The sequence below is a fragment of the Idiotropiscis lumnitzeri genome, chromosome 2 (genome assembly GCF_059441095.1).
Source record: "Idiotropiscis lumnitzeri isolate Australia: NSW breed Sydney's pygmy pipehorse chromosome 2, RoL_Ilum_1.0, whole genome shotgun sequence".
Classification (NCBI taxonomy): Eukaryota; Metazoa; Chordata; class Actinopteri; order Syngnathiformes; family Syngnathidae; genus Idiotropiscis; species Idiotropiscis lumnitzeri.
Genome location: NC_142392.1, coordinates 2,714,890 through 2,728,501, shown reverse-complemented (window position 1 = coordinate 2,728,501; position 13,612 = coordinate 2,714,890). Strand labels below are relative to the sequence as shown.

Genomic DNA, 13,612 nt, shown 5'->3' with positions numbered 1-13,612 from the left:
CTGTCTATTTTATTTAGTTATATGTCAGCTACACTATTTAGAAGCACAATTGCGACACTTAGGCCGTTTAGTTTGTTTCATGTTCCTCTCGACGTCTGTGGAAGCTCACTCACTCGTTACCGTAAAACAATATGAACAAGGTTGCTCGTAGGCGAGCACGCCCAAGGAGCACTAAGCTGTCAATCAAAGAAAATGTTTGCGTTTCCATTTGCATTTATTATGACATTTTGAAATATTCGATTTTGCGTGTGAAGTGTCGAATGTGCGTTTGTCTATCAGCGGGTGCGTGTTTATTGGATACAAGTTATTCTTACGTGTTTATAAAGGGTGTCCGCCAGAGGGCAGTGTAGCTGTCTCCATTGTATGGGAGCGAGTATTTTTCTATCCTAATTGTACATCAAAGAAAGGGAAGAGAGCTTTTTATTATTATCTTTTTTAAATGCGTTTATTTAACACAAATCGAGAAAAACTCGTCCACAATTTGTTTCGCTTGAGCGTATTTTGCTACTTACTTGGACAACTTTGCAACTTTTTGCAAAATTATGTGCCTTTTCTAACTCCGAGTTATCATGATTATCTTCTTCTCCTTTCGGCTTTTCCCTTCAGGGGTTGCCACAGCGAATCAGTTGTCTCCATCTAACCCTGTCCTCTGCATCCTCTGCTCTCACCCCAACGTCCTCTTTAACTACATCCTTCGTCTAAGACCTCTTGCCTTGGGCTCTAGTCCCCAAGTTCATGGAATTTTTAATTTTCTTTTTGGCAGACATGACAAATGTCATTGGAGCGATGGTCAAGAGGACCTGGCTGCAGATCTCCACTGTGAGGACGGTAAATGACCGGGCTTCTTTCCAAAATAAAATCGTGTCGGTTAGTGATGGTTAGCATGCGCTTAATCTGTGAAAAAGCCCACAAAACACTAATTTTCTTTTATCATCCAGCGCTTGGATTTTATTATAAAAAATGTCAACAGACCAGTTTCCTCTCAAAAACTTAAATTATTTGGACTGTCTGAACTTCATGTTTCAACATACGTTTGTTACTTAAAAAAAATCAAACAACATATTCAAACATGCCTCTTCTCCCCACAAATGTGAAGAACAAACTTGAAAATATAAAGAGACCACAAAAGCGCACAGTTGAACGGAAAAAAAACACACAAAATGTACAGCTTGACAAAAAGTATTTAAAGCTGCAAATACATTCTTTTACCAGAAGAGAAAAAAAGCAAACAATCAGGAAAAGCAAGCACTTTGGTCTCCTTCAATGCGCACAATTCCGAATAATAATAATGTTAGCAACATGCTAACACGACAACATTACATGTCAGCATTTAAATTTGATGAGACTGATGCAAATTATCCACTGTATGTTCGTCAACGTGTATAAAGTGCAGATTGTTTTGCTTTCAATAAACCGGCTGCTTCGACGTTACAAGCTAATACTGATGCAAGTAGACTGACCCAATCACGTCGGCTCCCCAAAAAACGCCAGCTTACATTGTGATTTGTTTTGTGTTTTGACTCGGCTCAGAGGGAAAATATGAACAAGAAATACTGTCAAACCCACCGGCGATTGAAATGGGCAAATAAATTCAAATAAAAACAACTTGAGTACATTTAAAAATGAATCATACTTTTTTGTTACTTTTCTTTCCCTTTGGATTAGACGTTCCGTTTTTGACGTGACATCCATATTTGTAGTCTTACTTCTACCATTTTATATATTTGTATTTTTTTTCCTTCCTTAAATTTTTGTCGGTGAGTCAGCCAATTATGGATTACTATAGAAATGTGTCACATGATTTACTTGCTACGCCATTCACGGTGACCTGAAATATTGTATTCAATCGTACCCAACATATGTGTTGAAAAAAAAATGATGTGTATGAACAAAAGCATTCAGACCACATGAGTAACCTTTAAAGCAAAATAAAAACAACTTACAATAAAACGGCCTTCAAATGTCGGACTGAGCTGATAACCAACAATAAGCGCCACGATAATAATATTCATGACAAACAATAAAATAATTTAAGCACAAGGGAGCAATGTGAGATGTCATAAATAGTGAAGTTAAATAAAAAGTGAGAACACTGAGTGGGTAAATAGCTTGTTGAAGGTCAAAGCACTCGAATGATACGTCGTCGTCGTCTTCAGTCATCTTAATGTCACGACTTGATTTTCCACAGCTGCGCACAGTAACACACGCGCGTTAGACACACACACACACACACCCCTGCTTTACGTTTGGACATTTGGTCACGCTCACCTTCAAGTTAAATCCTAACAGGTCTGAAATGACTCCCGAGACAGCGGACAGGATGACCACCTGTGTGATGTTGTACAGCAGCGGGTTCATGGTCAAACCGTACAGCCGGAACGGACTATCCAGCTCCTGCAACAAACACGTCAACATCAATAATGTGCAATTAAAAAAAAATTTTTTTTTGGATACGTTCACAAAATCACTCGACACCTTGAGTAGTTTTGTTGCCAGTTTTAAGACGTTGTTGACCAGCGTCAGCTCTTCCTTCTTGTTGGGCTTCTTCTCCATCTTGAGATACAAGTTGATCTGACAGACACACACACACACACACAAAATCAGGACTAGTAACAAAAGTGCGCGTGCATGTGCGTGTGTTTTCATTCACCTGTTCAGTGAGCAAAATGGATGTGTTGCTGTACTTCTTGCTAGTCTCCGAGCCCAGCGTGACGAACCGGAGCAGGAAGAGCGACAGACTGGAACACCAGATCACCAACTCCCAGTTGTAGTGACACTCCAGGAACGTCTCGTGCACGTGCAGCAACTGCGCGGCGGAGAACGACGATGAGCATCGTCAACTGACATCACCGTGACAACAAGGAGGAGGGGGGCGAATGCGTACGGTATGCTACCTGCGCGCAGCAGATGAAGACGACCGAGAGCGTCAGCAAGAAGGCGGAAGACACGATGACATCGACGGAGCGTTGGGGGCCTCGACGCTGCAATGCAACAAATGAACAACTAATTGTGCTCAAGTCAACATCGCATGGTAGGACAATTTATTTTAATTATTAGGGTTGAATGAGTTTGAAAAATTAGGGAACATAATTTACTGTGCTAAATATTCAATTTTTGGCCCAAAAAAAGTATTAAATTGTAGCGTTAGCGAATGTTGCAACAATTCTTGCAAAGTTACTGAGGGAGGGTGTAGAATTTATGTAACAATATTAGTGGCTTGAAAACACAGTTTGATTCTTTTCCAGAATCGTGCAGCCAATAATGTTCACGCTGAAAAAGTAGTGTCGTATTTTACTTTAAGGTATGAGCGTAGTGACAGCCACATTTTGATGTTCTGGACTTTCTTCAGTCGAAAATGAGGAACTTCTGATTTCCTGGCTCGTCGGGCTGACGTCAAGTGACCGAATAGTTTGGCAAACAGCAGCCTCTGAAACACACACACATTTATTTCATGTTTTCAAGTTGATATCTTACGACCATGGCAGGAAAAAAACCCCAAGTGTGATCATGGCAACATTTTGGCCTCACCTGTTTGTAAGTCCTCTCGGCCACGCTCAGCAAGAAGAAGAAGAGCCAGATGAGGCACACCCGCACCATGAAGCTCACCGTTACCATGGTGACCACCAGGGTGTCCGAGCCGGTGCCGCCCCCTAGCGCCACGGACAGCAGCTCATTGGCCGAGAGCGTGGTCAGCTGGTCAAAGTCGCGGTGCTGAGCAAGTCTGACGACACATACGGCCAAATACATTTGTCGTGTCTTTATTTCGCAATGAAGTCTTTCAAGTTACCTGTAAGCGAACGGCGTGAGTCCCAGCATGACTGACACCAGATTCCCAAACACCTGGTAACCAATTCCCGGAGTGTTGAGATTCACCTGGAACGCACCAACATGTTAAAATTCCCTCTTGGAAGACAAAATTGTGAACGGGTGTTGATTTTTGTGCGCTCACTCTGTTCATGATCATTCCACTGATCTCCAGGACGGACATGTCAGCTTTCTTGCACTCGTTTCCCTCCCAGACGATGGCGCTCACTCTCTCCAGGCCTGGGTGGGAGCTGTGCAGCCAGGGGGCGTGGCCCTAAGGAGAGGAAAATGTTAAAAAACAAAAAACTGACCACTTGCGTTGCATTTCCAGCTGACCTGATGGAAAGGGTCGTCTCTGTACTCCTTCTTGGTGGGAGGACACACGGGCGCGCCTCCTCCTTCTCCGTCTGTGAAGGAGGACGATTCTCACGTTAGGCATGAAGCGAGGAATTTGGTTTGGGGATCTCAAGTCTCTCTGACCCGTCTCCGAGGTGCACGACGACCTGCACTCGGCGCAGTGCAAGAAGTCCTCCCACAGCAGGTCCTCCGTCTCCGACTCGTGCCGAGTGCTCTCCGAGTCCGGAGTCCTCAGGCTGGAGCACCTGGAGCTGCAGCTGGTGCCTGACTTGGGAACGTCCTGACGCAAAAGAAAGACAGTGAGAGATAGCAATCGCAAACCTTTGTCAGCTGCTTCTTAGCTTGCTAAACGCCCAAAAACAAGTCTTGAAAATTCAATCAAAATGATCTAAAATCGCTGGCACTTGCGTTCAAAATCAAATAGCTCACCTCCACAATGTAGTGCTTCTTGTAGTGTGTGCTCTTGCGGTTTCGCAGTGCACAGTCGACTTTAAGTCTCTCCACCCCCCTGCGGAGGGCGATATAGGACGCCTCGGGGTCCTCCTCGCTGGACGCCTCGTCCGACGCGGGTGCCTGTCGGACGCCAGCGGGAGAGTCACGACACTGCGGCGGGAGTCGCGCCGCGCGAGCTGACTCACCTTGCTGCCGGCGGCGAGCTGCAGGGCGGCGCTGCGGGCGGCGTGTGTGTGCGAGGGCGGTCCGCGCGCTGCCCAGCACGCCTCCTCGAGGCGGTTCAGGAGTTCGCAGCGCTGCTCCTGGTGCAGCTGCAGACCCTCCTCGCTGCTGCGGTTGGTCACGCGGCCGTCCAGCGACACGTAGCCGTTGTCCGTTTCTGTCGACTTGTCAATGGACAGCTTGGACTTCTTGGACCTTCGGGACACAGATGGGATGATAAGTGACCGACGATCCGCCCGAGTGATTCAAGCAAGGATGAGGACGAGCACAACAACATGCCTCACTTTGGCCACTCAAAAAGAAAGAAGGGAAATACACACCCAGCTTTACAAAGATCATGCCAGAAATCGTGGAAGAGAGTGCCCAGGCTGTTTGTGGCGCTGGCCGAGTAGGAGTGCGGCGCCCCCTCCTGTGTGTTATCGGTAGTGCTAGAGCCGTCGCCTTCCCTATGCACCTCCATCTGAGAGGCCTTCCTCAACTTCCTTCAGTCGGGAAAGAAGAATAGAGCATAGACATGCTTAGTGGCCGCCTGACGGGAGTCTCGTGCATGAACCCAACTGTGTCTTCGATCATCCGGTGACATTTTATCGTTGTTCTGAATCAAACGACTGATGAAGGGACAGAGATCAAAAGAAAAAAAGCTGTCGTGCGAGTCATTTTAAATTGTGGAATTTGAATTAATGGCCTCTTTCAGTCGACGGCGGCCGATGATTCTTCCTGAGTGGAAAAACTTCAAAGCGACACGCAAACATTCCCAAAAGGAAAATGCAAACACTCCAAAAACACACAAAGCAGCGGCAAACTTAAAGCGCCGTATTCATCATGGAGAGCCTGATCAGTTCCAACTGAAATGTGACAATTTGGTAAAAAAATAAATAAAAAATGTGACGAGTGAGCCACGGGAAAATAATTTCAAACAGACGAAGAGAATCTCTCCATGACAAATCAAAGCGGGTGAAAACAAGCTTTCCTCTAAGTGACCGTTTGTCTTGACGTCACCTGCGTCTCTTGCCGCCAACGCTGGAGGCCGGCTTGGGCGTCCTCGTGGAGACGATCTGACAGTGCACGGTGCCCAGCAGCAGCATGAGCCAGATGGCGCCAAACACCTCGGTGGCGGGGATGCCGTGAGGCTGCGGGACCGTCGCGTACAGGAGCGCCGCCGCCACTGCGGTCAAAGACGCAAAAGTTTGGAAAAGTTTCATTATTATTTAAAAAATTGTTTGTTTTTCATTTTGTTAACGAAAGCGTTTGTCCCCAATTTGAGTTAGTTCATATTCGTTTGAGGAGAGCGACCTTGCAACATGTAGAGCGCCAACAGCAAGAGGAAGATCGCTCGGGAGGTGACCTGGATCCACCATCGATAGAAGAACGGGAAGAAGACCACGCGCACGATGCCCTTGCGAGTCAGCGAGGTCCACGGGCTCTCCGGTTTGGCTTTGGCGAAGGCGGAACCTTCGGAGCGACACAAATGAATGTTGGCGAGGTCGTCTTCATCGACAACTTGAAGTCGGCTTCGTCTCACCTCTAACCAGGTCCACATCGATGAGGTCTGGCTTGACGTGACCCGTCTTCTTGGGCTTGTTCCGCAGGCCCTGCGGGGACGACACAAAACGTCAACGACGGCGACATATCGGGGGGAGGCACACCGTGCTCTCTACAAGCGCTAGTTGCATTCCCACTAAACTATTGGCATCAAGGTGCACGTTCTGAACCGACACGAGACGCTGCCTGACCTCCTCAATTTGCTCCTTTTTTTAGAGCGACGACAAACACAAGTTGTGAATGAGAAATCAAACACACGTCACGTGCATGTTTGAGCCACACTTTGCCGAGTGAGCTAGCGCCACCGCAGATCGTGTTAAAAGGACATCCGACGAGATGTCGACCCGAGGACGGCGCCGTTTCACCTTCAGGCCAATCCAAACAAGACAATCAATAGTTCCTCGTTGGTAGCAGATTTATCTTGGCGCGGCCGTTCAAAACAAACAGGCCGCTCGTGTTCTTATCTGCGGGCTATTCGTGGCCTCTTATCTTTATAGCGACGTCAAAAAACATCTCAGGATCAATTGCGAGACTCTTTGCATACGATAATAATTAATAATATCGCCAAATTGGATAGAAATGGCAAATCTCAATTTGAAAGATGCAAAGAAATTAAAACATTTGCGCCTGGGTGCTTCCTGCACCACTTGTGGATTTTTTTATTTTCCTATAATAATAATAATAATAATATTCCCCTTATTAGTCCCACAATGGGGAAATTTGAGATTCGAACCCAGGCCTCCTGGGGAGACTGGGTCCTGAACGCGGCGCCTTAGACCACTCAGCCATCCTGGCAGCCACTCGGCCATCCTATAACGCATCAACTTGTGATTGCGTGCAAGCGTGGGGTGAACACACCAAACACGGAGCCAAAATCACAGTCGTGCTAGTCTACGGCGCGGGTGAGCCGACGTGCGCTGTGCTCGCTGCCGCTCAATACTCACCAGCGATATAAACTGAAGACGAGGGCGATTGACAGGGAGGACGGGTGAAGATGAAGAGGAGGAAGTCGGGCAGAAAGGAAATGGTTAAAAAAAAAAAAAAAGGAAAGACACCGGACAAGGGTGGAGATGGGAGGGAGCAGACAGAATTTCAAAGAAACGGGGAAAGAAAATAGTGCTGAATGCAAAGTGGCGTCGAAAATGCAGAGCTCACCTTTATTTCCCGCTGCTCCACCGACTTCTCCCAAATCTGCTGGTCGTAGGCGCCAATCTACGAGAGATCGCAAACGTGCACGGGAATTCATTTGACTTTGAAATGTCTGCACAACTTGCTTCGTCTACTGGATGGCCTAATTCAAAACAGGTTTTCGGTTAGCCCCGAACAATTCCTCGAATTCAACTCAACAACGCATTGGAGTGGAATGCAATTGTCAAAAGAAACAGGCTGCAGTTTAGAAGGAAAAACATAAAACAAAAATGCTTCAACACAAAAAAACAACAACTTGATTTCACAAAAGTGATTAATTGCAAACATGCACACACACAAACGAGATTAACACCCGCGAGTGTCATCTGTCAACGTCACGTGGACTTAATAGCCCGGCTTGGCGTTGCCGTGCAGGGAAGAAAAGCGCCGCAGCTTTTCGTGAGACAACAAACAAGCCTCGTGGTGTTCAACGAGTTTAGGAACACGTGAACGAGACAACAAGCGTGCCTTTGATTTCCACAAAGGGTGTTTGTCAGAGGAGACGCTGAGGCCTCGTTCAACTTGGACGAGGTCAAGCCAAAGGAAGAAAGCCGCCAAAGAAGAAGCATTATTTCCAAAAAAAAAAAATGTGACGACATGTGAGCGACATCTGACAGCCGCGGTATTAACAGCGACTTGATCCTCTTAAACGCTCCGTCCGTGTTTGCCGAATGGCTTTGTGTCCAAGTGACACTTTCTCTCTTTTTGCCATCACTTGACATTGCAGTGCCGAGATTCCGCAAGGCGGCCGGGGGCCGAGTGTTGCCGCAGCGCGGGGTCGCCATGGCGACGTAGTGAGGTGGGGAGGGGGGATTATGTCAGACAAGTAACAGTTACACAACAACCATAAAAATATGAGCTTCGGTACGCCACTTACACGACTAGCTCATCATTTTGCATTTTGCTAAAGAGATTGGGTGGGGGGGATCTCTGAGCTCTGGATTAACACTCCAATCCATTATCAATTCCCTCAAAGCTGCTAATGGGGGAGATGATCAACTACACGGGGATTTATTGCTCTGAGAGCGAGCGGGCTAATTATAGCGGAAGTCCGGGGAGCAAAACAAACTGGAAGGAATTTGGGTCAGACGGCCCATCGTGGCCAGGAGATTAACCCATGCTTTGTTTCCCCGTGATCATGGCAACGCACGTGTGTGTGTGTGTGTGTGTGTGTGCACGTGTGTGGCCTATTTTCAGTTTTGACAGGTGTGTCCGTGTGCACGCATGAACTGGTTAAATAGATCCAGCCCAGAACTAGTTGTCAATTGTCATGGTTGACATTCAGGTCTTTTTCGCACTGCACTTAGCGTTTGCAAAGGGGCAGCGTGCAAGCACGACAGAGCAATGAGCAAGCTAATTACTTACGTAGCGGTCAACCGGGGAATAAGACGAAAGCAAATTGCACAAATGCATTTTTAATCCAAAATTTTTTTTTTTTTACTTGACTTGGCCTTTAATAGCGAAAACATCTGTTAAATCTAATTTGGATTAAGTTCATTCTGAGTTTGCATGACTGCAAACTGTTTTGAAACGGGAAGCCTTGCGAGCACACCACTTGTCTCTCATTTATGACTCAGCAGTTACGCACATTTAGACTCAGTGTACGTCTGTGGGAGAAATTGAAAAGACTGAAGCTTCGATCTCAGTTGAATGCAGTCTGCTAAAAAGTCTGCTCCAGGAAACACTTTCAGTTTTCAACGCACGTGAGTCATGTTGACGCACGGTGCCAAGCCGAGTTTGTCTGACAGCGAGGGAAGGAAAAAAAAAAAATAAGGACCTGGCTGAGCGACGTGTAAGGCGAGCGCTGCGGGGTGGCGAGGAGGGGATTGAATGTCAGCCTTTTGGGGGGGCACGATGGAAGCCGCCGGCGGATCCGATATCGGAAACCGCGGAACAAGATGACACTCGACACCGGCTTGCTGGCACATTTTGGATTCTGAGCAGCTTTGAATTGACTTTGAGGACAAATGTCACTGCACGGACAAAAGTATTGGGACACCCCTCATCACTAATCAATTACTTAATCAATCGGGGGTTGACGGGGACCCGGAATCTTAATTCATTAGCCCGGCAAAGACATTTTGAACGATTGCACGCTTAACGTCACACAAGCTCCGTAAACGTGAAATAAGCGCTGGACGTTTCCATGAAAGCAGCTTCTCACCTTTTTCTGGTACCACACCACGGCATCTTTCACTTTGGAAGCCATTTACATGTCACCTCTCGCCGTCTGGGGCATCTTAGACTGGAGGGAAGAAACACACACACACACAAAAATACAAATCAGACAGGAGGGAGAGCAAAGAGAGGAAGGTGTGAGCTGACAGACCAATGAGAGCGCACACGCCCGACGGAGGCAAGCAGGTGTGTCGTGACTAAGACAGAAAGGGGCGGGGCCGGGGAAGGGCGGACACAAGAGCGCACACTGGAAGACGCTTGTAACATGGTTGTACAAATACAGCAAGGCTTGTGGTTGAAAGCGCACAAGCAAAGTCGGAATGTTCCAAGAAACGGCTGCCGTGGACTCCGCCCTTGACAACGGGGCGTTCACGCACAACCCTGTTGACAGACACATTCTTCCATTTTACTTGTTGCGCTGTAAAAAAAAAAATAATAATTTTTTTCCTGGAGTATTAAAGCCGCAACACAACACACTTTCCACCATCGTCGTCGTGTTGACGGCAACGTCGCGAGCCAACAGGTGGCGAGGTGCGAGCGGCGGCGCTGAGATGATGTCACGCATTTAAAGGAAGTCTGGCCTTTGTGCTAAAGCGGGAAAAAGTGCCACAAGGCCATGTGGGGGCGACCGGCCTCGACGCGCAAGCGAGGGCGAGAAGATGCGCCGTTGATGTGTTTCGGTTTGAAGATGCGGTCGTGTGAGAGGCTCCAGCCTCGTTCTGTTTTTCCTCTCGCGCTGTCAAGAGTCTCACGCCGTGAGTCAGCAATCGTGACGCATTTTCGAGAGTTGCAGATAAGTGTGATCATGTCAACTTACTGTGTGCGTGTGTCAAGGCCGACCGCATATTTTCACACAGCACAAGAGATTGAAAAAAAAAAAATATTACAATGTCAGGCCAGGATTTGTCTAAACTTACAAATGGGACTCATCCGTCAAGTTCAAATCCGATTGGCCTTGAAAGTCGCCTAATATGGCCTGAAGTGCACTGAAGATCATCGCTTAAGACAGAAAACATGGCAAAACACACACAAAAAAAAAAAGACTCAACGTTCCCAAAATATGCTGCGGCTTCGCGTGTGTATTTTGAGCACAAGCAGACATCTTGAGTCACATGACACCAAAGCCAACGAGCGCACTGGACACTTAGTTGAACAGAAACGACAAGTTGGTGAAGATGCTGGAAAAAGAAGAATTCATTCGAGAGCGCATATTCAGGAGGCCGTGAAAAGGAGGAATGTCTTCACGAGCCTGGGGGTGAAAAAAAAATGGCACTAAATATTTAAGGAAGGACGCAAATAGGACAAGACGCAGATGGTAGGCGGCCTCATTTATGACTTGCAAACTGCGCACATTTTGGCGACTGACTGCAAGCTGCGATATTTCACCCTCAGGTAAATTCTCAATTCTGAGTGCGCCAAGTAATAAAATCGCACGCTGACGCAACCAAAGACAGGTGTGAACTCACGGCAGTAAGCAAGAATGTCGAGTGGGAAGTGCAAGGCGGGTTTGATTCCGTATAAATAATGGCTGCCGGAATTGGATGATGTCATCCACTGTCATTTCACTCGGGTGACAACTAACGAATATCTTCAGAATCAATTCATCTGTTTTGTCAATTATTTGTCATGGCTCGACTTTCAACGCAGCTGTGAAATGCTTCAAACACAACGTGACGGATTCTCATCGTGGAACCGCTGCTGCTGAACAATTCTGCTTGCTAAAATTGATTTGTATGCAAACCATCACCACTTTTTTGGGAGGGAGCTTGTGAAGGCTCATTCAGGATGAAAACATAAACCCAGACGTCCTTCCTGCCTCCGCTAACATGAGAGGTGGAACCCGAGCTGCCTCCCAACCCCCTCGCGCCCCTCCCTGCGGGTGCTCCATATTTCATGACGGGTGCCGGTTACATCTCTTGTGCCACATTGGAAAAAGCGCCAGGCTGCCAAATCAAGGCTGAGCACACAAACACGCACGTATGCCCGCCCCCGCTTGAGCTATGCAAGGCGAGGTCAGCCAGCCAAACAAACGCACGCCCCGATCGAGGGTGTCGCCCCACAAGGGTCGAGACTTTACGTCGGCCCCCGCTAAGTGGACGGGGATCAAACTGACATCCTCTTAGGCTGGAAACTCGTTGTGCTGCCCATCACATTTTCAACTCGACGGGTTCCTTCCTCTTAGCCGTGCGAGTCAGCCCATGCACAAAAGTTTTGGGGCGTTCGTGACACTTAAGGGAAGTGAAAATGCAAGAAGACAGCCTTGGTCAAGATTTTCTCCAAGAATGTGCCACAATATTGACCAATATGTTCTTGGGTGGAGTTAAAAAAAAATGCACCTTTCATCAAAGTGTTATAACAACGCATGGTTATTAACGCCACATAACAGGGGTGGCGAAGATCTTGACACTGGAAGTCAGGCAGCACCCAAAACAGCTGAAAGCAGCGACACTGCACCAAACATGCGCATCACACGCCAATATTTTGCTGTTCAGGGAGAAAAACATTTGAAAATGAGCGAGGGGGGAAAAAAAGGATGCTCGTCGCTCGCCTCCGCCTGCATTCACACTTTTAACATCTGCAGCTGTGACACAAGGCAGCGGGTGATGTAACGAATGCAGCAAGTGATGTAACCATCTCCGCGGGGCGGCGGGCTCGCTCCGCCGAGCATCCGAGGTGACCGACAACTCACCCAAAACACAAGTAACCTTTGACCCGAATCACAATCTAAACAACTGTATCCATGGCAACAAAGATACTCTATGATGCCAATGTCACAGCCTGCACGGAATACATACAACTTGAATTTTTTTTTTTTTTAAGTCTCACCTTCCATCTGTCATTTAAGCATCAACACACCTCGCTTGTACCACATTCATTGACAAAAGAAATATGCAGGGGAGCTGACAAAGTCACCTTTTGACCTCATCCAGCAAAGAATGCTCCTTGAAGGCTGCTAGTAAAAGTCAAGTTTAATGAGTCAGGAAGACTTTCAAGGTTAAATTCTTGGAGAGATATTAGTATCAAGATTTTGCAGTACATTATTTCTAACGTGCATGATAACACAACATAGGAGTGCAAAACATGCAATTCCTTGAGAGAAGTTCCTTCATTTCTTTTATGTAATAAGTCAACTTCGCAGCATACCAGTCAGAACAACCTAATATGTTTAGTGCAAGTTTAAAGCTGCAGATGTAAACTACGGTGCCCTTGTAGCTTTTACAGCGTGATATTTAGACATCTCAACGAGCAACGCAAATTGCAACGCGCTCTTCTCCTTTGTCCGTTTCATGAGCGCGTTAACGTTTAGTGACACACTTATAAAGCTAACGCCTCAACGAAAAGAGGCTAGCTTGGGAGCTAACTAGCAAGGCAGCTATGCTACCGGCAGCCACAAAGACTCCCCCCCGAGTCCCCCCCCCTGGCCCCGGACATGCAGCCGACTGCGCGGCTGCGGCGCCTTTTACCTCGCCGACGGTCAACGCTGCTCCGATTGTAGCCGCTCACGGGGATGAAAAGAAAAGCTATACGGGGGCGTTAGCTTGCTAGCCAGCCTGGTTCATGGTGTTCAGATGCTCGGCGTCAGCTCACTGGATCGGGTTGTCAACGTTGCGATCGTCCGCAGTCGAGTGACTGGCAACGCGAAAATACAAGTTCACTTCACTCGCTGCGGCCGTAAAGCACCGCTCAAAAGCACCTCCACAATTTTTTGCGGTCTTAGTTTTGCTTTTGGAGACAACAATCGCAAGTCATAATACTTAAAAGAAGTGCAGTTCACCATTCTAGAATAACGTGTTATTTTTATTAAACCGCTTTAAAACAAATTAAAAGGTCAGAAGAGCATTGTCTACCTCTAGTGGACATTATCAGT

At 47.2% G+C, this 13,612-nt stretch overlaps 1 protein-coding gene across 1 annotated transcript; it reads right to left on the bottom strand.

Annotated features, from left to right (window-relative positions):
• Positions 1–919: 919 nt before the first annotated feature.
• On the bottom strand, positions 920–13,496 carry phtf2 (putative homeodomain transcription factor 2). Its single transcript, XM_088289063.1, has 20 exons — positions 13,209–13,496; positions 9,731–9,811; positions 7,534–7,590; positions 6,359–6,428; positions 6,130–6,288; positions 5,836–6,001; positions 5,157–5,318; positions 4,800–5,031; positions 4,591–4,734; positions 4,285–4,441; positions 4,141–4,211; positions 3,950–4,078; positions 3,788–3,873; positions 3,529–3,721; positions 3,296–3,427; positions 2,895–2,981; positions 2,651–2,806; positions 2,476–2,571; positions 2,269–2,394; positions 920–2,188 (listed from the first exon to the last, which is right to left on the bottom strand). The coding sequence occupies exons 2-20, from the start codon at positions 9,773–9,775 to the stop codon at positions 2,168–2,170; spliced, it is 2,289 nt and encodes a 762-aa protein (XP_088145189.1). The 5' UTR covers positions 9,776–9,811; positions 13,209–13,496; the 3' UTR covers positions 920–2,167.
• Positions 13,497–13,612: the final 116 nt, after the last annotated feature.

What these genes read in the sequence shown, in the direction of transcription:
- phtf2 (XM_088289063.1), bottom strand. Translation starts at nt 9,775, where the DNA reads ATGGCTTCCAAAGTGAAAGATGCCGTGGTGTGGTACCAGAAAAAG. An exon ending in CATGATCTTTGTAAAGCTGG is followed by an intron (nt 5,032 to 5,156) that starts GTGTGTATTTCC and finishes TGTGTCCCGAAG; the next exon opens with GTCCAAGAAGTCCAAGCTGT. An exon ending in TGGCAACAAAACTACTCAAG is followed by an intron (nt 2,395 to 2,475) that starts GTGTCGAGTGAT and finishes TGTTTGTTGCAG; the next exon opens with GAGCTGGATAGTCCGTTCCG.